Below are 22,690 nucleotides of genomic sequence, written 5' to 3' on the forward strand. Positions count from 1 at the left end.
TTAATAATAAAAATCAAATAATCTCAACCGTTTAGCGTTCCAGATTCAGATAAAAACATGAAACCAAACATGACTGATTAAACAGGGACAGCTGCTTGTGTCAAGGGGCCTCTTTCTACAGTGGCCCAGATGGGTGGATTTCCCACAAGGACGAGAGGGTGAGGAGGGAGAAGTGTTCTGAGTGTACGTGCAAAAGGAGAGAGGAAGAGAGCGCCTACAGCAAGCAAACATCAGAGACAGAGGTGAAACCAATCGAGAGAGAGAGAGAGAGAGAGAGAGAGGGAAAAAAAGGTTAAGTAAATGGATATGTTTTGTGATTTTTGCTGACGTCGTCATCATCATCGTCACTGTCGTCGTCGTCATCATCATCATCATCGTCGTCATCATCGCATCATCATTTTGTGTCAGAAAGATTCCGTTGTTTCCCTGTGCAACCCCAGTGTAGCAGTCTACAGTGATGTCACAGGGGACCAGCAGAGGGGAGGGGGGTAGGGGTACCTTCCCCATAGTTCCCTTGAGAGGGGGGAGGGAGAGGAGGAGGGTCAGGGCGGGGTCTTTTCGAGTGAGAGGGCAGACCATCACTGCCAGGACTGAGGGGGGAAATTGTTGACCTCGGCCAGGTCTTGCACAGAAGACCCTTTGTGGTTGTACGTAAGCTTGATCCTCATTCGCAGTTGTTGCTGTGGATCGACATGAGACACACACACACACACACACACACACACACACACACACACACACACACACACACACACACACACACACACACACACAAATAAAATAGTTATGCAATAACCCGAAATGCTACAGAGCAGCTTCTGCTCTGCACTGAGGTTTCAGAGGTGAAAAGGTGACACTGTGATGAAGAGGAGGCTGTCCCTTACCTTCTGGGGGTTGAGCACTTTGATGACCTGTGTGACGGTTCCCTGGTTGAGAGCTGGGATGATATTACTGCTAGGAGACAGGAGCTGCAGCTGGAACGTCTGAGACACAGAGAGACTGAAATCCACAGCTGCCCTGTGTCCACGAGGCAGACACATACACACCTACACACACACACACACACACCTACACCTACACACACACACACACACCTACACACCTACACACAGACACACACACACCTACACACAGACACACACACACACACACACACCTACACACACACACACACACACACACATCTACACACAGACACACACACACACACACACCTACACACACACACACACACCTACACACACACACACACACACACCTACACCTACACCTACACACACCTACACACACACACACACACCTACACACAGACACCTACACACAGACATACCTACACACACACACACACACCTACACCTACACACACACACACACACACACACAACCTACACACACCTACACACACCTACACACACCTACACACACAGACACACGCATGCATGCACGCACGCAGACAGACACACAACACAACTACCCTCCAGCTACGACAGCATTTAACCTTGCTGCTGTACAGGTCTCTATGCTGTTATCGTACCCTTAATCTCCGTACTATACTGCGCATTGTATCAAAGCCACAAGTACTGGTTTTGATTCTGTATAATAGACTTCAGCCTCACTGCACTTAAAAGCTCAACATGCAACAAAGGCTTTAGCCTGGCTACGGTATCAGTTGTTATGACATCATGACCTTAAGCAACACCTCAGTGGCAGTTTCCACATGATGCAGGTTTTGATTTGTTGTTCAGAGAGATTGCAGATATATAACTATCACTATCAGCACCTTAAATCCAACTCACCTTTGGTACCGCAGCCTGGAATACGAAGTCCGTCATCTCTGCCTCAGTAGAGTTGGAGGCGTGAATGGTGATAACAGCTATGTTCGGATTGGGGTTTGACCTTTCGAACGTGAACTCTATTTTCAGGCCGTTCTTATTGTACGCAGTCATCGGTGGGATAGCTATAAAATACATGCGTTTTCCTGTGAGTAACAACATTGGTCCTTGATTTTCATTTTCACTTGCTCATGTTAAAAAACCCCTTGATCTTTGGGAGAGAAAAAAAGAAAAATAAACTTAAAAAGATCCGAGAATAGCTGAATTTGCTCTCACCCAATTCCGCCCAAAAACACACACAAAGAACGCAAAATACTGACAATTGAGTAAATATGAGTAAATGTCTGACAGCTCATTGTAGCGCCATTCACTGCTGGATTTATGACGGCTTGCTCTCTCATCACTACCCTCTAGAGGATAGCTCAGGGAGAGCGATGTCACAGAAACGAGAAGCACCGCCTCACAGAGCCGGGCACGGTTTCTCCCTCACCTGCAGCGATGTCGTTAAAGAGAGGCTGCGAGGAGAGGCCGTCCAGCAGGAAGGCAGGCTGGGAGACGGAGATGGGCGGGGCAGGAGCCGGGGCTGGGGCCGGCCCACCTGGAGACAGGTCGGAGGGTGAGAAGAGGGAGAAAAATCACAGACAGGCATTTCCCTTGAATGAGCTCGGCCTTACCCATAAAGGGATTAAACACCATTCCAAGGATGACTAAATATATATGCAGCTATAAACAGCCAAACCTGAATGTTCTTCTCGTATTTGGAAAATGGAGGTGCCTCCTGCTCAGTTTGCTTTTCACATGGGGGTGGCTGCGATGCTGTACGCAATGTGAATGAACAATCGCTTAGCCTCAGCCAACCCTACACAGCACTAGGTTAATCCATGACATTGAGGTGGTAGCGTGTGGCGGAGCGAACAGGACCATCTCGGGCCCTTGAGGGAGCACGCCGGCATCACTTGCAGGGCAAAGGAGGGTCTGGTGCTGCAGTACAGCAGACACCACTGACTATAATGAAACATGACTGCATTTTTTTTTCCCCTCTTCTTTGAGGTCCAGAGAAAATCGCTCGTTGGTGTGGAAGGCATGCGAGGCGGAGGAGAAGAAAAGAGAAAGAAATGGAGAGACTGGCCCGGGAGGGGCTCCGTGCTGCTGAGGGAAAGGAGGCCACTCCGGAAAGCTGAATCCAGACTGACATCAGAATGTGAATATGTCGCACACTGGCTGGGTCTCTACCACACATCTAGCTGTATCAAGTAATGCAAATGGAAATAATTAAGCAGCACCTTCAAATATTAACTCTGGATAAATACAACGCTTCAGGTTTTGCTCGACAGGGGGCTTGGTCTGTCCTACCTGACAGAAGAAGAGGGTGGGTCTGGTCTACCTGTCAGAGAAGGGGGTGGGGGTGGTCTACCTGACAGAAAAAGGGGTTGGTCTGGCCTACCTGGCAGAGGGGCCTACCTGGCAGCGAGAGATCGCCCAGTAAATCCAGCAGCTCTCCTCCGGCGGAGGCAGGTTTTGTGGGCGGGGCAGTCTGGATCACAGGCACGACATCGTTCCCACCGAGGAGGTCTAACAGATCATTAGCCTAGAACATTAAGAGAGAGGCATTTATGCCGCATTTGCACTTTGCTGATTATATTCAGCAATGACCTACTTATAAAGCAATGTACAGTCATTAGCATTTTTATTCTATAATGGAAAGAAACCGAATACAAAAAATGTACTTTTGGTTCTTAAGTGGTTCTGAATAAAAGCAGCTGCCAAGTCATTAATTGTAATGTAAATGTGGGATTTAAAAAAACCCTCATTGTGCCACCAGCAGGGGGCCTTGTTTGATCGGGAAGAGGTTGCATTTAAAACCTACTCAAAAGACATTCAGTACCTGTCATGAAATCGACTTAAATAAACATGGCTCAAGGAACACCACATCTACCACACATATTCCCACACAATTCAGATTCATTTCCACAAAACAGTCAGACAGATGTCCCTGCAGCTGGGTGTTCAGAGACTCCATTCTGGAGCACCTGCAGGATCAGGTAACATCTCTCTCACTCTCGCTTACCTGGCTAGTGGGCTGTGTGACACTGGGCAGGTTTTTCGACTCCAGGGCCGAAGGCTCCGCCTCTCCATTGGTCTGCACAATCTCTGTGGGGCCGTTAGTGGCTGTCTTCTCCATGATGGGCATTCGTTCCAGTAAGGCAGACCTAACAGAGAGCAGGAGGAGAGACTTTCAGGAATTCATATCTAGTTAGAGCCTGAAATAAATCAAGTTCAAAAAAACACATATGGATACATGACTTAATGTAATGTGTTCTTCACAATAACTTACTGAACGCATGAATTGCTATGATCATGACACAAGCTGCTAGACTGGCCAGTAATGTACCTCTCTATATTATTGCATTTATATTGCCATCATCTGTTTATTGTGTTTTTACCCATTTTGCTGTGCTGAACTCTAAAGAATAAAAAAGGAATTTCCATATAAATGGACAATACAGGCTCTTTCTGGCAATAAAAGCAAATAAAACCCATCCTATTGACATTCAGACTGACAGAACAAGGCAAAAGCGTCCTTGATAGTAATACTGGGAGTAAGACGGGGGAGAAAACACAGTGGCGGCTCACCTCATGTGATCGTATTTCTTGAAAAGTGCATTGTACTCCACCGCCCGCTGCTGCAGCTCCACGTCTATGCTGCTGCCGTATATCGACACCACCTTCTTGATTCGGCTGAAAAGCACAAAATTTAGCCAAAATTACAGCTCTGATAGCTGCTGTGTTTCTCAGACACTCCCCAGTGACACATCACTTCGCTTTGCGCACACACACACACACACACACACACATATATATATACACACACACACACAATGACATTGCAATAACACACCACTCATTGCAGTTTCAGGTATCAAACACATCTGACACAGACATACCTTTAGCCTCAGCAAGTAGACTCCGGGGGGATATTCAACTGAGGTTTTTTAGATTTCTAAAAGGGACTAAAGAGGGCTGGACTGGACTAAAGAGGGCATTTCAAGATCAGTTCTATCAGCAAAGTGAAACTGAATATGTGGGCATGAGTTGAAGATAAATTTCACACTGAAAATGGGAGGCGGTTTTCCGACTCAGAGTTATAAATGCGTGTAATAGCTCGACAGGATTAAGAGTGGAATCAGAGACCCCTAGGCTTGACTGAGTGTTAGATACACTCAACAGAATGGCAGACTCAGGAGGCTGGCTGGGCTGAACAGTCCATTAGGAGTTTCAGTGACTCCAAGTCCCCGTTCTCCCCTTCTCTGGTCCAAACCTCTGCATGCACGGAGGGCGGCACTTACTTCACACTGCTGAAGCGGGTGGACAGCTTCATGATAGCGGTGAGGGCGTAGCCACGGGTCACGGGAGAGGACAAGTTGGACACAAGCAGGCCTTCCAGGACGTCCAGGACTTCATCTTCTGTTACCTGGGGTCCAGAGTAAAAACAGAGTTCAGAGTTCAGAGTTGAAAAGTGAGTTTGTGTGTCAGTACCAGGGCAGAAGCCTCACTTGACAGGTCGCAGTGGTTAATGCAGTGTGGCACTTTGGTATGGAACGGGGCTCGTAACCAAAAGGTTGCTGGTTCGATCCCCCACTAGGGCAGTTCTGCTGTACCCTTGGGCAAGGTACTTGACCTACAGCTGCCTCAGCAAAATATCCAGCTGTATAAATGGACAAAATTGTAAGTTGCTCTGGAGCGTCTGCTAAATGAGAGTAATGTAATCGATCAGCAGCAGGCTGTACCTGGATAGGCTCCTCCTCCTCACACTGCCCTGACACCAGCAGATCTCCATACTCCCCGATGCACCAAGAGGACACCTGCACCAGAGGTTGCTGGAGGAAGGGAAACGTCAAATAAGACCACTGATCCACTCGTGCCATGAGAAAAGAAGAACCAAAGACCAGATTTTCCACAAATCTTTTCCTCATTTGTGTTTTCAGATCCATTTTTAAAACATTTTAGCATATTCACCTATTACATTGGAAATTACACTATAAAACAAAACATTTTGAATTTAGCAGTGGCTGATGACACATAACCCACACTCCTCTCTCATGTCACCACCCCTGGAGAAAATGCAGATGCAGACAGACACACACACACACACACACACACACAGGCTCACAGAACGGCATGCACAAAAAACATTAAAACGCACATCTAGACAGTCGGTGCACACACAGACACAGTGACACACAGACGCCTCTTGCCTGAGAGATGTCGTCCAGCAGCGCCTTGTAAAGCCTCTGCACAGTGTACGCATGCATCTCCACGCTGTTGGTGATCAGCTGGATGAGGTTGGGAACACAGTCATCTCGCACATAGCTCCCCGCCTGCAGGAACCATAAAGGGCTCATTTTAAACAGCTTACTGGGGAAATGCAGTGGACAACATGCATCACTCCAAAGACCCTGCGTAGTGACTTTTTACTATTTCTACATTCTAATATGAGGTGAATAGTCATGTAGTAGGAAGACATGAACACTGTATTTGATGTATCACCTATCATTCTACCCGTAGAGAAAGAACCTGAGAGGGAAAGTCTTTGCTGGTCATTACTGTTCATATTGGAGATGCTGATTGACCAAGCCCATCAACAGATACATAATAAATAGCAATTCTATTAGCCCTACATCACAGCCAGCCTCTGCTGTCTTGCAACATCACATCTTTGTTACCGTAGTAATACAACTGGATTAATTCAGTGCCAGAGACATTTAACCAAACACAACAGTCATGGTTTATTTCTGTTTCATGCCAGTTTCATCACCAGAAATGCCTTGGCCCAAACCATGCAAGTCTTAAAATTTCTTTTAAACAACTTTCAAACTGTGAACATTTATACATTATTAAGAAAATCACTACACAGTAACTTTAAGACAAATCTGCCCATTCAGTTCTGCCTGGAAAGAACCAGAGTCTCTGAGGTTGACTCCAATGCCATCCTTTCTAACAGAAAAGCTGTTGTCAGTGCTTCAAGGCTCATCTTTAACCATATTCAGTCGATGGATCACTCAAAGCTCTCATCATTCAACAGCATTTCAGCCGTAACTGCATCACTGTCATATCTTCTAGCTAAACCTGAGCCAGCAAAGCCGTGGTCAGGAGGTGAACTCATCCTTCACTTTATGCCGCAATGCCATGCATATCCATATTCATACCCATACCCATATTGAAACAGCAAAACTCAAGTGCTAATACAAGTTTCCGTACCGTTGTTAGGACCCTCATAATGGTGTCTATGTGCCATCGTTTTGAGGGTGCATACCTGTGACCAAAACAAGTGACAGTTAATTGGATTAAATGACACAACAGTGAGTTTCACAATAGGTTACACACAGTGTTTACAACTATTACCACTGCAAATGGTGGGGGTGGCAGTAGGGGGTTGATATCGGTGACAGGCGTCTTTTTATAAGGAAGGTCTTTCTCGCGACGGGGGTCTGTGTTGGTATGCGATTTGTACCAGGGAGTCGTGCGGTCAGGGGAAGTAAGTGTGCCAACAATGTAAAGCTCTGCAGATAGATCACTCTTTTTTACCACCACTCAGCAGTTTAATATATAACACATTCACGCCTGCAGTCCGCTGAGGTTAACAGAATTGCTGTTGTGCATACCGTCTGCGACTGAGGTGACTAACAGTTTAACTTAGCTCTGCAAACCCCTGAGCTCAACTGAAAAGATGATTTTTTTTGTCTGTTGTGTAGACTTTGACTTCAGAAACAGAACAACGGCACACTGCTGACTTCGCATTATTTCGGTTCACAACTCTTTGAGCACTAACAAGCAGCGGACTGGGTCTTTCCAGGATACGACAGACCTGGCTTAATTAGGACGTGAGGTGCACTCTTAAGAATACACTGAAGCCCTTACTTCTCCGCTGCAAGGAAGACGCCGGACGCGCAGTCTGCTTTGAATTCTGGGTCGCAGGAGTCCAGGAAATAGAGCAGCTCCTTCATCATTCCGCGAATGTTGTTCCCGTTCACCAAGGCAAAGCTGAGCTCCATCGCACGTCTGGAAAACAGGACCAAATCACAGCAGCCGTAACACTTAGCTGCTACACATATCCTGCCATTTATGACACAGTCATTCAAAATTTTGACGGCTGATCTATTCAAATTTTCCAACAGCCTTACCTTTTGATGGACACGTCAAGGTCCTTCAAACAGTCTACGATGGTGCTTCGATGTCTCTGGACTGCGTTGTGGTCTGTCTGTACTGTCTTCAGCAAGGAGGTCAATGCCACATATCTTCAGGGAAACAAAAAAACAAAACAGCTGTTAGAATTGTTCAGACATTCACACTGGTTTCAATGTATTCCTGGGAAAAAACACTCACCTAATGTTTTTGTCATTGTTTAGTAGGAAGCGCCCCAAGATGTTAATTGCTAAGACCTGCAGAGAAATTGATAACTTTAAAAATGCACCGACAACCTTTTTACAGAACATCTAACATGTGCAACTTCCCAATGCTCAAATAAAATCTGCCACTTGTCTTCTCAGAGTTATTTACTTTTTCTGGATATATACAGCATATACAAATAGAGAGAGGAAAAAAATAGCTAGACTCACCCTCAATCCACTTTCTGATTTGATGTCCATGATAGTCAGGACTGTTTCATAGAGGATTGCGTTTCCAACGTTTTTACTTGTCTCCGTGTTGGTCGCAACCTGTCCAAAAGGTAACGAACATTTAGTAGAACAAATATGAGAGACAACCTATAACCCCATTCTGACAAAGTATTACAACTTTTTGTGACCCAATACTAATGCAAATATACCACCATCAAAGAGATCAAGCCTCACCTGTGCAAGGATGTCATTCATTGCTTCACTAGAGTCATCATCGCTCCTACCCAGAATTCTGAGTAGCCTCAATATCCGCACCTGAAATGACAGCATGGGTCACCACAGGGTAATCCACTGCTGCTAAAAAGCACCATGGGGTAATCTATGACCAAATAAAACTCATGGAAAGTTTCTGGTTGAATGTATCCAACTCTGATAATCTTATTATGTATAAATCAGTTTCGTAAAGGCCTTTGGCCTTTCATGCTTTACACAACCATCTAAACTGTCCCAGGGATTGATTTTCAAGAATTTATATTTTTAGTGTGAAATTATGAACGTAGGGGAAATTACTGATTATATTTCAACGGGCAGCCACAACCGCCTTTTAAACGTGAGAGGAGGCCTGAGGCACGGGGTCAGGACAGGGGTGACAGCGTGGACTCACCTGCAGGAACGGGTCGCTGATGCCAGACACGTCATGCTCTGGAGAGTACCCAGACATGATGAGGTTCTTCAGGATTCTGACCAGCTGTGGGACCAGCTACAACAAGACCAACGACACAAGAGAGAGAGGGGCTACAGCCAGGCACTGAACAGCAGAGCCCAACGTCTCCAGGTGACATCTGAAGAGCCTGTGCTTCTGATGGTGTGCACAGGTGAAGAAAATATATACTTTATGCTATGCATCTACTCTAAAGCAGAGAGGTAGCCTATGACAACCAAAAAACGTAGCCAGTTTAATGCATGGTTACTACTTCTCGCATTCTACAGTTCAGTCCACTTGTTATGCATGAAACGCCAATTAATAAACCAAGGTGTTAAAATGTTCTGTCTGCGATGGTTGTAATAAAACAATATTGAAGAGTTTATACCAGCCATCACCAATTGCCATTTAATTTTTTTTTAGTCGTTTTATTATCCAACAAAACCTGAAATACGATAATCAACGCTTATATGACATTATTTGGTTAGGATGAAACAATCAGTTTTCGTAAACAGATGCATAAGATTGTTTTTAATTCTAGGGGTGTTAGGCGTCAGTTGTGTCAAAATCCTTCTGTTAGATTTGAGTTTATGAAAAAAGTGGCAATTTTTGAGAGCAAATCTTTTCCAAATGTAATAATTTATACTGTTTATGTTTGGAATATTCTGCATTATCCTTTCTATTCTTGTACACAATGGAAGAATCACCAGTTCTTGCTGACAACACCTGGGGTGATTAGCTTAAAACATTTATGACATTCACTTTAAGGAAAAAAAAAACACACAAATATAAAATGAATTAAAAGCCATACTGTGATTAGTTTAAGGATGGAGACCGGACAACACTAGGGAATGCTTTTATCAAACAAACGAAACTAAAATAAAATCCTCTCGTGATATTTTAAAAAAAGTAAAACACTGTGACAAAATTGCAAGGTAAATTTCAAAAACAATTAAAAAAAAACAAAACAAAAACATTACTTTAACACAAGAATTTGTCTACAACTATGATGACCGAGTGAAATGATTTCTGTAAGAGCATGCACCAGCTATGAACCAGAATGTACTCTTACCTTCTCATTCTAACACAATGCAGGAATTGTAACAGAGACAAATGACAGAAAAAATATGAGGTAGATGTTAGGAGGAACTGGAAGAGATTCACTTTCAGAGAGATTAAAATAATGCTCAGGTCATGAATATGGGGTGTGGGAGCGCGGGGCACATTGTCATTTTGGGCTGAGGGAGTAGGGAAAGGTACTGGCTGATACAGAGAGGAAGGGGGAGGAAGACAGAACCGAAAAAATTCCCCAAATGAATGGCAAGCTTTATGTAAATGTAACCCTCACAAGCAAAAAGGTCACTTAAAAATGTTTCAACGGCAGCACCTTAACCGGCAGTCTAAAAAGGAAACGTGTATGCAGAAGGCTGAATGAAATGTGAACATGTCCTCAGTGTGCAAAGACAAAAAGCTTCTTACTGTTTTTACCCTATGCGCCACACAATACTGGACAAAAGTATTTCTGTAATCCACAGCAATCTGCCATAAGGATTTAATAAGCCTCTCTATGAAACTAGATTGCATACCCCCATATCCTCCAACCATTAATGGCCGAGTGAGGACAAAGAATTAATGATTAACTGAAATAATCCCCCCACGAAAGCAAACTGGGCGTTATAAAGATAATGCAGATTACAATACTGATAAGGAGATAGGCTGCCGAGTGACTGTGTGGGCGGTGGCTTTGCTTACTGTACCTTTCGGAAGTGCGTCAGCATGTCAGGGCTTCGTTCACACATCTCTGTGAGCAGAACAACCGATGTATGGAGCACACCTGGAAACAAAAAAAAAAAAAAAAGTGAGGAATTTTAACACCGCCTTGCTCCGCCATTCACAAACCCACACACAGGAAGAGGATGATGCAAGCTAAAAGAAGCTGGCTGGGATTACTCCATTTCTTTCCCCCCCCCTCCCTCCAAAGGAGTCAACGTTTTCTGCTCTGACTCAGCACTGTAGCTAAATTAGGGAACCAATATGGGGAAGTCACGTCTGCAGGGCTAGGTACTTTCCTTCTGGGTGCCAGTCAGAGTTTGACAAAAAGGAGAAAGTGTCAGTGTCTGCACCCATTTACTACCCTCCTCTTACGAGGCAGCGAAAACCTTTACCCTGTACCAACACCTCCGGAGTTACAAACCCACCGTACCCATGAAACAGAGCCACACCATCAAAATCATAACAGCTACTGCACAGACACCTTGGGAAAGAACTCCATGTCTAAAGAGCGGTAAACCACACTTTGGTTGTCTGGACATTCACACTATATCCGCAGCCTCAAACTTTCTCTTACACCTACTATGGCACCGAACAGAACGTGGTACATTATGTAATGATTCCTTCTCTCGGATTATGACATTTTATGATCGTCTCTGCTCTAAGGCTAACCTGTCTGTATGAAAATTCTGTAAATCTCTCTGGATAAGAGCATTCGCTAAATGACTTAATGTAGATGTCAATTATCAGAAATCTGGGGTGATAAGCCTTCTATTTTTGGGATATTAGTGTCCTGCCACTTTCTGTTTGAATGTGAGAAATGTGGGCCGCTGGTGAGCCCCTATTCAAGCCCTGTGATATGGGGCTGTACTGGACCAAACCCCCAGAGTCCCAGTGATCGGGGCTCACCGTGGTTCTTCTCGCTCAGCAGGTTTTTGGTCGCTGGGAGGAACATCTCCATCAGCTCCGGCACCTTCCTGATCACATGAACGGCACACAGAGCTGCCTGCAGACACAGTTCACATGTGAGAGACGTTCCAAGACCTGTCCACACGACTCTGGATGCAACGTCTGCAAGTCAGAAAGGATGAAAAGGTACCTTTTTCCTCAGGTAGGAGTTCGACGTTTTGAGAAGCTTCTCCACCTCCCCGGCCAGATCGCGGCACATCTCTGAGGATCCCATGCAGCCCAGGGTACATAGAGCCAGGCCCTGGACATACTGCGTGCTGTGGTTCAGGTCACTGAGGCGCGGGGGGGAAGCCGAAACAGAGGAGAAGCAGTGAGCAGGAGAGGCACACATAGATAATAATTAGTGAGAAGGAGATACGTGGGAGGGAGAGAGAGAAAGGCAGAGTAGTATTTAGTGCCAAAAAAACAAGGAGAAGTAGTTGGGGGTTGGGGACACAGAGAGGAAGGAAACCATGCCCCACCAGGGGAAGGGAAGAGAGATGTAGACAGGAGGTGAGAAAGAATCACGGACATACAGAAAGGGACATACAGCTGGTAAGGCAGGTTTAGGAGGGTGTGCCACATTAAACGCTAACAACATACATACACCAGGGAACTCTGCTCACAAGCTCACATTTTAGACAGTGACAAACGAGCCGGCCTTCCACGTATCACACACCCATGCAGCTTTCTGCGTATCTTTTCTTTCACAAATCCTACAGTCATTTTGGAAAAGCGACACAAAACAGCAAAGACAAAGACTCCTTACTTCTTGATGCAGTTTGTCATGAGTAGATGGACGTCCTGTCTCTCATCCAGCAGTAACATTGCTCCCAGGTACCCTATCCGTTTGTCTGTGAACTTCTGAGATGCAATCAATTTCAGGCACTCCAACTGAAAAACAGATCCATCACCTTTTAATCAAGGCAACTGCCATGCTCATCTATGCACAAAACGAGAAGGTGGAAAAGACCAGAGGAGAGGCATTCCATTACATTACACTACTGGCATTTAGCAGAGGCTCTTATCCAGAGCAAATTACACAGGTTACAGTTTTTTTTAACATGTTACCCATTTACACAGCTGGATATTTACCGAGGCAATTCAGGGTTAAGCACCTTGCCCAAGGGTACAGCAGCAATGCCCCAGCAGGAAATCAAACGGGCAATCTTTTGGTTCCAAGTCCTGCTCCTTACCACTATGCTACAGTGCCGCCCCCAAAGGGCGACAACTCTTAGGATCCAAACGAGGGTCAAAAACCAAAGAGCTGCACACCCCAGTCTGTAAAAAGAAAAGAAAAAAGAAAAAAAAAAAACCCGCTTACCTGTCCAAAGTGGGCTGGGTACCCCAGCATGTGCATATAGAGTAGCTTCGCAACGTTTCTACAGCGGTATGTGTTGTCCTCTTCTCTGAAAGACGACCTAATAGCAGCGCATTCTTTCTGGATCATTTCCCGCTCCTCTGCCTGGGTCCGAGCGGTCCGGATGGTCCGGATCAGCTCTCGCAGTCTGATCGGAGCTGGCATCCTCTGCAACATGGAAACAGAACAGAAAAAAAAAAAAAAAAAAACATTCGTAAGCGGATGGCAAACCCTGGTGAAATCATCAGGCAAGAAGTTCCAAGATGTCTAAATGAACTGCTGTTAAAAAATGCATTAAAAAAAAAACGCTACTTGTGTGCTATGGTTCATAAAACTGAGACAGAAGTATTTTTCACAGCTGTTCTCCAATGTGTTCAATAATGATATCTTAAAATAAACGGCCTTATTGCAACAGGCATTACTGTGTCTAAACGCATATCATTAACGGTTAATGCTTTTTCATTTTTTTTTTGTTGCGATATAATCTGATCTTTCTTCCGCGGCCACTTGTTGTACGTGTGTTAATAATTCTATGAATCTAAAATGAATCCAGAGGCGTAAGAAAAGAATGAGGACTGAAATTCCATTCCATCCGTGTGTCTGCAGAGCCTAGCACTTGGGTTTCAAAGCACTGCTGCCCGATTAAAGATTAAAAGAAAGGCGTGCTTAGCGGGAAGATCAAATTCTTCCTTCATTCCATTTCCTTTATATTTCTCCGACACCATCCGCTTAAAACCCAGCTGAGGAAACATTCTTGAGCGGCAGCAACGTTGCTACAATATTGTAGTGTTGGTGTGATAACTGCAAAGGATGCTACTTTAGAGCCGCACGAGTTACAATGGAAAAGTGGACACAACAAACCACTTGGGCTGGGATTTTAAAGGCACGGGAGCATGGTGTCTGTGCAAGCACTGGAATCTGGCTGGTTGTTTACATATTTGCGTGTGGAAGCTAAGAAGCTCGCTAAAACCCAGCAGGCATCAGATTAGTCAGGGAAACAAACTCCTGTGGAACTTCATGGTTGTAATCCTGTTATGAATTTGGAGGAACCTGACTTCGAGGTAATACTGCCCCGTTGTCTGCCATTTGGAAGAATGCAGATTCCTCTCCATTATCCGATATTACACAACTTAACACTGCGATCTTCTAAAAATCAGTAAGCTTGTCCTCTTTCACTTAGGTTTCTCTCAAAGCCATTTTAAAAGGAGTGGTGCACTGACAGCCAATGCTGTACCTATAATTATCCACCAATTCCAATGCCGATATTTAATGAGACGTGTTTCTTATGCCACTGCTGGGACAATTTTAATTCCATGAGGGCCGTGCAGATGTTCGTCATAGCAACATGGTCAGTTAAGTGAAAGTCTTACACAGAATAAATGTAAGAAAACTATTATGAAGTATATTAGTCCTTAAGCTTCAAACGAAACATTTCTATAATCTGCACTTTCAGCTCCCCAAGTCATACCGCAAGATGTTCTTTTCAGTGGCTCAGTTGGTAAAATATAAGCAAGCGCATAAAAAAATAAATAAATAAGCAGAACTATACTACCCAAATATAGCACAACAGAATACATTTGACCAAAGTAACTGGTACTTCCAACGATCGATTTCATAAGATCCCACTGCTTGTGTCCTATCAACATCAAAGTCAGTGACATTCTCACCAATTTAGTGCTTAAATTCCCTTTTCAGTTTAAAAAGAAAACATGCTTGCATATTTGAGCCACTGACCCCCTGGGCATGTACAAGAGGTGCCTTTCCCATATTGAGATCTGTATTAGTCAACTTGTGCTATCCCAATGGTAAAACTGCACATGGGAAAATGTGACATTGGCCTCAAATGTCTTTTTTTTAGCTGTAATGCTATCTTGGAGTTAACGGATGTGTCCCAGCGCAATGTACTACCAATACACTTCTGTTTAGAAGGTGCTGTTTCGCTGGCAATGGGGGACAAGCATGTAAATTGACCACCGAGCTCATAAGGCAGTGAGTGAATGGAGTAAAGAGAGTAACAGGCAGAAATCAATGTGGACTTTCACCAGCACTCACTGGGTGCTATCCTGAGAGAGTGTGAGAGAACAAGAGACACCGGTGTGCGTGTGTGTGTGTGCGTGTATGTATGTATGTGTGTGTGTTGGGGGGGGGGGGGGGGGGGGGGGTTGGGGTGGTTAGGCTCCCAGAACCTGAATTTACCTGAATCCCCTCTTATGCACGAAGTCACAATGAGACAAATTCTTCATTAAAGACGTGCGGCAATATTCAGTAGATCATGGCTGCTTCACGCCAGCATGATGGGGAAAGGGCAAGCAAGCAACTCTTACAGTTGCGGCTTCAAAGTTAATGGATAACGACTTGTTTGTAATGGAAATGATCAGACTTTTTCAGAAATATGTTACTCTAACACAGACCTAGCAAAACAGAAGGAGAATGTATAACATGCCTGATACAAGATGCAGCTGAGGACACTGCACTCAGTACCGGGAGCCACAAAGGTACCACACTTTACAACAAAGCCAAATTCGAAACGCAATTTCAACACCCTCCTCTTCCTGCTCTGAGAAGCTCCTAGAAGAGACCCTTGCTTCAGGACATTACTCATTTGACTTTCAAAAGTGAAAGAGCAAAAAAAACACGACTTCAAACACAATGCATTCAAATATCGAGCCTCAGTGGCACAGGCAAGCGAGGAATTGATTCTGGGCTGTTGGAAAACTCATCTGGACAAGACAGCCTGGACAGTTTCTGGAAGAATTACTTTTTTTTGGCGACCACCCCAGTGATCCTTCATCAACACCAGGCCCCCGAACAAGCAAGCAAGTTTATTACTGCTATCTGCTTTTTGCAGCAAGGAAAGTCTCTTTATAACTCCCTTCTCAAGGAAATATTGCTTTCCCTCATTTGTCAGCATCCACAAATATTTTTACTGCCTCACCTTGAGATCAAAATAATTACTTGATGAAGAAAGACATCCGCGTTTCTGTCTGCCTCTGCGCTCCCTGTCCGTCTCGTAATCTGCCCCATTTGCTAAACGGCAGTAGATGCGGGAGCAGACGCACTCAGAAACATACATGAAATGACGGCAAGGTCTCCTTTCGGCGGTCAAAACAGACTGGTTTAATGATATACCACTGTAATGGATCATAGTACACACACTGTAAACTTATTCCTCTCTTTTTCCTCTATCACAGTAATTGATGTAGGACTTCACACACACACACAAAACTGTGTTTTTGTGAAATAGCAGTGGTGGGCAGGAATAAAAGGTCCTTGTTAACTGCAAAGCATCTGTTTTTGACTTCACACAACACACAGGCAAATTGATATTTGAAAAATTACAATGTTGTGGAAAACATTTTTGGGAAGCAATCATACCTCCAATGTCCTGTTTACTGAACTACCGATTTGCTTGTCTGATAGACAGACACTGAGCCCCATTTTGCAAGCGTCTCGATTTACTTTTTGTGTGCATGTCCAAATATATACTGCACAGATTTACACAGCCTAGTGCTGGTGTAAAATTTCCACTCCACTACCTCATTCAGTGGAGGTTAAAGTTCAGAGCTAGCCAATTACGAGCCTGCCATTGAACAGCACCTCCCACCTCAGCTACAGCCCAGACGCAGTGAGGTAGCGTTCGACCAGACGGAGGGACGCTGGCGTTCAGCTTACACTACTGCCCAAGACACCGGTCTCTGCACTAGCGTGCCTGAATGTCTGTAATTTGATTTTTCCTCCCTACCCCACTTGTGATGAGTGCACACGACAAGTGTGGTGGTCTTATTTCTAACTGCGTGCCTACTGTCACAGTGAGCAACACTGAAAACTGTTTGTCGCCTGATCCTATTCATGATGTGCAACACATGTGAAACCAATCAAACTGTCTAGGTACACAACATTAAAGCAAACCCAGAAAAGATTTTGTTTTAGGTTTTCAGCTTTATATGACTTTATGCCTTTTTATTTTACATACAGAAATGGGCACAGTGGACTCACCGTATATTTAGCCACTGAATTTAGCAAAAAACAAAAAAAAAAAAAGAAAACTGAAAAATGCAAACTGTAGTTCCATTCACAAGTCCTGCAGTACAAAGCAGCAGAGAGTAAAATGCCAGGAAAAGGGTGTAAGATGTATTCATAATTTGAAAATTAATAACGAAGAAAGCACAATCAGTCCATGCACACAAGGAAGTTACTTTTCTGTGTTTCCTTTTTGGCAATGCAGACCTGTAATGCAAAGCGCTGTGTGAATGCACCAAGCACTGGGCCGACTGGCAAACAACTTTTCTTCCAGCAAGTGTAGAAGTGTGGACAATTAGTTGCCACAATTAATTTCACATCTATTGTTCAGGCTTAAATGCTCAGGGGAAGACGTGGGCTGGTTTTTACTGTGCCTGACTCACACAACTCACACCCTTTGGTCAAAAAAAAGCCTCATTTTTTCCAAACAATGTTAACATTAATAATTTCCCACTACCTGTAAATGAATGCAACAGACTTGTGACTAATATTGTACAAACCCTAATTACCCAGTCTGTTCTTCTTAGCACTCAAATAATGACACACAGGTTGAAACCCTCCCCTTGGCCAGACCGTGAAAGCATAAGCCTTCATCAAAGTAGAAGCGGCCCAATCACACAGTGTCCTTTGACTACGATCCTTTTTTTTTTTCCAGGGAGGTATTCTCGGTTTAATTACGACGCGAGAGGTGTGGGTTTTCCACCGTTTCAATGGACGGCGGGCACAGATCAAGCTGTGCTCTTTGGTTCTCCCGCTGCACAGCGGTCCAGACTGCACCAGTGGGGCAGAGCGCCGCATAAAAGGTGGATTATGGGGATAGGTGGGAAAACTTTCTCCTTGGCGAGTGGTTGGGGGAGCAACAGCCTCAGGCATGTTCACCAAGGTCAGCTTGCACAGCCTTACTTACCCTCGGAGGACAAAAAGACTACTGTTCAGCTGCATCGCTGCGCCGGGGGATTTCTTACCTCCTGCATTACTCAACTGTCTGAACTTCTAACATTCAGCAAGTTGGTCAAACAAGGGAAGAAAAACAATTATGCCTCCACCACACCATGTGCAACCAGCCCCAACTGACTTCCTATATTTTTTTCCCCCTTTACCAATATCTACCTGCTTTCATTAGCTTTCGATGCCACTTCAATACTACCGACTCCCTGCTGACGATCTGACTGCAGACGACAAATAAACTTAGCAGCCTAATTCAAACGACATACTTATTTCTTCCTAATGTCTTGCCTGGGAGATTTGAGCAACAGTAAAATCTCCTGAGAATCAGTGAGATCTGTAAGCAAAAAAGGGGGGTAAGAAGAAAAACAGGAAAAACTGCCCAGGTGGAGTCATCACAGAATTCCACAGAGCCCTAAGAGGACACCTGTACGGCTGATACAGCAACATCTGCATGCAGAAAAGTAACTAAGCATTTCCATTTCTACAGGGCATGGCCATATTTTACCTCTGCTGGAACACTTTCTCCTGAGGACAACCCAGTACACTGTCCTTGTTCAGACAGTTCTAAACTTTGTCATCAAGGTCCGTTATTCTTTACATGCTTAAAATGGCGATGCCTGTACGGAGCTATGACAGACTGCGGCAGAAATCACTGGTGGGACAAATGCCTTTTGCCGAGATCTGGGGCTTTGAAACACCCTGGTGCCAAGGTGCTGCCAATTAGCGGCTGTGCTGAGTAGAAGCTATCAGCAGGAGGTGTTCATCATCAATCCTTCCCCTGTGACAGCATGGGGATGCTAGGCTTTTCCTAATGAAAAATTTTCAAATTGCCCAATAGGCAACCTGCCTTCCACTATAAACACAAAAACTGTTTTAGAGTTTCTACATACTTCCAATATACCACCCTACCTTATGACTCAAATCCCTTTTTAAGTGATCCTTGCTGAGAAATAAATCCTTCTCCAGAAAATTCAGTTATTGTGACACAACATTTAAAGGACCAAGGAAAGACACGGAAACAGGAAATATCCTGAATACTCAAAAAAAAAAAAACAAAAAACGGCTGCATGCATTCATTCAGTAGACACCCTTATCCAGAACAACTTCCCTTGTTCTAACTGTAGGTACAAACCATTTATGCAATCCAAATTAACCAGCACTATCCCATCCAGATTTAAACCAGCAATCTTTGGGTTACAAGCCCAGTTCCTTCACCACTACACCACACTGCCACTCTGTAAAATCAATGATGATGACCACAAGAGACACCGTGGCAAAGTGGGACCATTCAAGGAATTAATCTTTCTTCTAGTGCCTCTCTCATTTTGGTGGGGAAAGGCAAGTTGACATGGTACACTCCAGAACTGCACATACCCACAGCATCAGTGTAATTCAAACTCATGTCAGCACACATTTCACCCTGGAAGCAACCTCCATTTTCACACACTTCAGTTTAGAAATCATCAGCGGCACAAATGTATCCTCATCTCCTATCATTCGCCTGAACAGCAAAACTGACAATGGCAAAATTGTACACAACTCTTTAGATCGAATTAAAACCGGATGAACTTCACCTCATGCCTCAGCTGTTAGTAAAATACCTGCGCTATGACGAACTTTTGCATGAGGGGTGCACTTTCCCCAACTCATAATGTTACAATGATACCGAGCATGAATCTCAATACAGGCCGACTGCAGAACTGTACATAACAAAAAGAGCCTGGGTACATGGCATGTCTTGTTATGATGAGAACTGCAACATGAAAACGCTTGTGGTTCAACGGTACAACACACCTTAAAGGTCTCCCTGATGTTTTAAAATCTGACCATAGTCTACGAATACAACAGATAATCGGGGAAAACCATACTATTCGCAAAATATCTAAGTGGAGACTCGAATGTTTACTGTATTTACTCAGACAATTCATTCAAGGCATTCCGTTATTGCAACTGGCACATCAGATATCCACACCCTTTTGGGATCTCAGAATAGTTCCCAGAAACTAGGTAGCTTGTATTCAAATTAAATACGTCGTAAAATACACATACCGTCACAGACTACATTTGGTGTGACATACATCGCGCAGGACCTAACTGCACACCTCATTGCAGCGAGTCAAAAAGTAACTAACGTTACCCAACCTGACGGACTAACGCTAGTTAGCCAAGTTTTTTAGGGCGAACACCTGTGTCTGACATACAGGCCCAAGCCGGGGTTAAATATCATTTGACGTTAGCTAGCTGGCTAAATCCTTGCACATAAGCGCAGGTGCTCACAACGTTGAATGTATTAAGTAGCCAGCTAAGTTGCCTAGTCTCACTGCGGCATGAATCCATAGCTGACTTGCTAACGTTAGCTAACTTACCTGCCCAGCTATTTCCAAGCACAGGCTTCCAATGGATACCGAATCCGCAAACTATATTCGCTCTGTAAGGTTACACGTAGCTGGTCGCTAACGGTAGCTAACTCTAGCTGGTTGTTATCGAGCTAGCTAGCTAGCGTTACGACGTAAAACGGTCGCAACGGAACTCGGATGCTACCCAAAAACGACTAAGTTCGGTTAGTTCTGTTTATCCTCTTAACCGCAGGTAACGCTTCTAGATGGCCATCCATCGGCCCTTTATTTTCCCGTGTATATCCATCTCTGTAGGAAATTTTGGTTACATTAGCCGCAATTAAAAGGCCCCTCGTAGGCCCAACCCTTATTCAAAAAGGCTGCATCTTTCTCCGGAACTAGCTAACGTTAGCCAGTTGCTGCTGGTACTCGACAGCCAAATAGCTGGAGCCTAGCTAGCCAAATAATTAGCTAGGCCCTATCTCAGCATCGATTTTAGTACGGCGAAATGGTCTCTGTGTAAAAACGAATCGATTCAAAAACTCACATTCAACTACCAACCACGCATTTACAGTCCATTATTCGACAACTCCGACATATTAAAAGCTCTGAATTATCGACACAGGTAGCCTGCTAAGCTGGGGGCACCTGCAATTTTAGCAGCAGCGAACACCTTCCCATGACAGACAACCCCCGGTGTTAGCGACCCAATACCAGCCAGACATTGTTTTACTCAACGCAGCAAACCTGTAGATCTCAGAAATGTTATCTAGACATGCTGAAATATGTAACTGCCCTAACTCCGCGGGAGTGATACTCACCAGCCTTAATGACACCAGTAAGAAATGGGAATCTTCTTCTCTCTTTGAGACGGAGGGAGAAACAAACCTGACATTCAAAATGGCGGCTCACCCGGCCTCAGCACTTCTACCGCAGGCGGAGCGTTACACTGAGCATCTCATCAACTTCAAGGTCTGTAAAGACGCGGGGAATAAGACTCCATTCGGGCTCTACACTCCCAGATACTTGTTAATGTGCTGTGAATTCAAGACAGAGCCAACATGGCTGCCAAAGGAGCGTCAGTTTCTCAGGGTTCTCAGGGATGTTTCCAGCCCAAGTGGCATGCGTCTTTCATATGAAATGCAGATAAGAAAACGGAAGCGAACGACAAACCCACAATGACATTTAGTAAAGAAGCCAAATTACTGAAATTTCATAATTTGAAATTTAATAGGGATTCTTGCAGAGTTTGCTGCGCTCCTTCAGATTTCAGGATTTTGAGCCTAGCTTGCAAGGTTTACATAGCTAGACATTCAACTTACGTTAAGGTAACTAGCTAGCTCACAAGCTAAAGTGAGACAATCTCAGATATATGCATGTGTCAAATGTATAAATAGTTTCGTATATTAATAACTGTTATGGTGGTAAGATCAAATGCACGCATGTTAAAATGAGTTCTATCGAATTATTTTTGTTGTCATGTGTCGGTCAGGCGGATGAACTACGATTTAAAGTGGCTCTTACGGAGGAGTACTGCGGTCAGGACTTCACCTCGTGGCAGTCAATGATGACGTCATCATATGATTTCGTGTCACTTTTAAAGGGAGTCACTCTTAAAAACTCCCTGGCCCCCCAATGTGCCTTGAATTTTTATTTATTTATTTTCCTGAAAATGACACCTTTCAGGAACATTCAGAATTACAATATATTGCTATTCAGCCTCACACACGTTTGTATGTGAGCCTTCAGGTACTATTTGTATCCATTTATCATTCAGTCAAACCAAAGTATTTTATTTTAATATGTTTCTGTTTGATTGTGTATTTTTGGGAAATATAATATGTCATATGAAAACTAACCACTGAATAATGCAGCAGCGTTGTAGCTTCCTTTGTTATCCTTTTCACACTGAGATTTCAGATGTTGGAATTTCTCCACAACTTATTCAGAGCATAATTCAAAAGTATGCCTTGTATTTACTAAGAGTCCGTGTCACGATTATCTGGGAGTGCCAGTGCTTTGCACATTTTACGGGATTGATTTTATGAGGCATTATTTTGACATCATATTACTAATTTTACACAATGAGGTTGAGTCTTGTGCAATATACCAGTATACATCTGAGTTACATAGAGTGCTAGCTGAAAAAACAGGCT

General features: G+C 44.1%; 1 protein-coding gene and 1 non-coding gene across 3 annotated transcripts; both read right to left on the reverse strand.

Moving 5' to 3' along the window:
• Positions 1–334: 334 nt before the first annotated feature.
• LOC118788149 (AP-1 complex subunit gamma-1) lies at positions 335–21,442 on the reverse strand. Of its 2 annotated transcripts, XM_036544038.1 has the most exons (24): positions 21,356–21,442; positions 13,195–13,398; positions 12,640–12,764; positions 12,022–12,163; positions 11,832–11,928; positions 10,910–10,986; positions 10,225–10,233; positions 9,114–9,209; positions 8,684–8,764; positions 8,450–8,548; positions 8,217–8,272; positions 8,015–8,128; positions 7,752–7,892; positions 7,092–7,146; positions 6,089–6,211; positions 5,621–5,710; positions 5,180–5,304; positions 4,467–4,571; positions 3,901–4,042; positions 3,294–3,420; positions 2,323–2,430; positions 1,797–1,957; positions 885–983; positions 335–680 (listed from the first exon to the last, which is right to left on the reverse strand). In XM_036544038.1, exons 2-24 carry the CDS (start codon positions 13,393–13,395, stop codon positions 579–581), a joined length of 2,475 nt encoding a protein of 824 aa, XP_036399931.1. In that variant the 5' UTR covers positions 13,396–13,398; positions 21,356–21,442; the 3' UTR covers positions 335–578. The 2 variants fall into 2 exon arrangements, with proteins under 2 accessions (XP_036399931.1, XP_036399932.1); XM_036544039.1 differs by lacking the exon at positions 10,225–10,233.
• On the reverse strand, positions 6,837–6,918 carry LOC118788589. Its single transcript, XR_005005414.1, has one exon. It is a non-coding gene; the product is annotated as a small nucleolar RNA SNORD71 (small nucleolar RNA).
• Positions 21,443–22,690: the final 1,248 nt, after the last annotated feature.

This window comes from Megalops cyprinoides, chromosome 13 (assembly GCF_013368585.1).
Source record: "Megalops cyprinoides isolate fMegCyp1 chromosome 13, fMegCyp1.pri, whole genome shotgun sequence".
NCBI lineage: Eukaryota > Metazoa > Chordata > Actinopteri > Elopiformes > Megalopidae > Megalops > Megalops cyprinoides.

What these genes read in the sequence shown, in the direction of transcription:
- LOC118788149 (XM_036544038.1), bottom strand. Translation starts at nt 13,395, where the DNA reads ATGCCAGCTCCGATCAGACTGCGAGAGCTGATCCGGACCATCCGGACC. An exon ending in TTATGAGGGTCCTAACAACG is followed by an intron (nt 6,212 to 7,091) that starts GTACGGAAACTT and finishes TGGTTCCTGCAG; the next exon opens with GCGGGGAGCTATGTGCGAGA. An exon ending in CTTTAACGACATCGCTGCAG is followed by an intron (nt 1,958 to 2,322) that starts GTGAGGGAGAAA and finishes TGTATTTTATAG; the next exon opens with CTATCCCACCGATGACTGCG.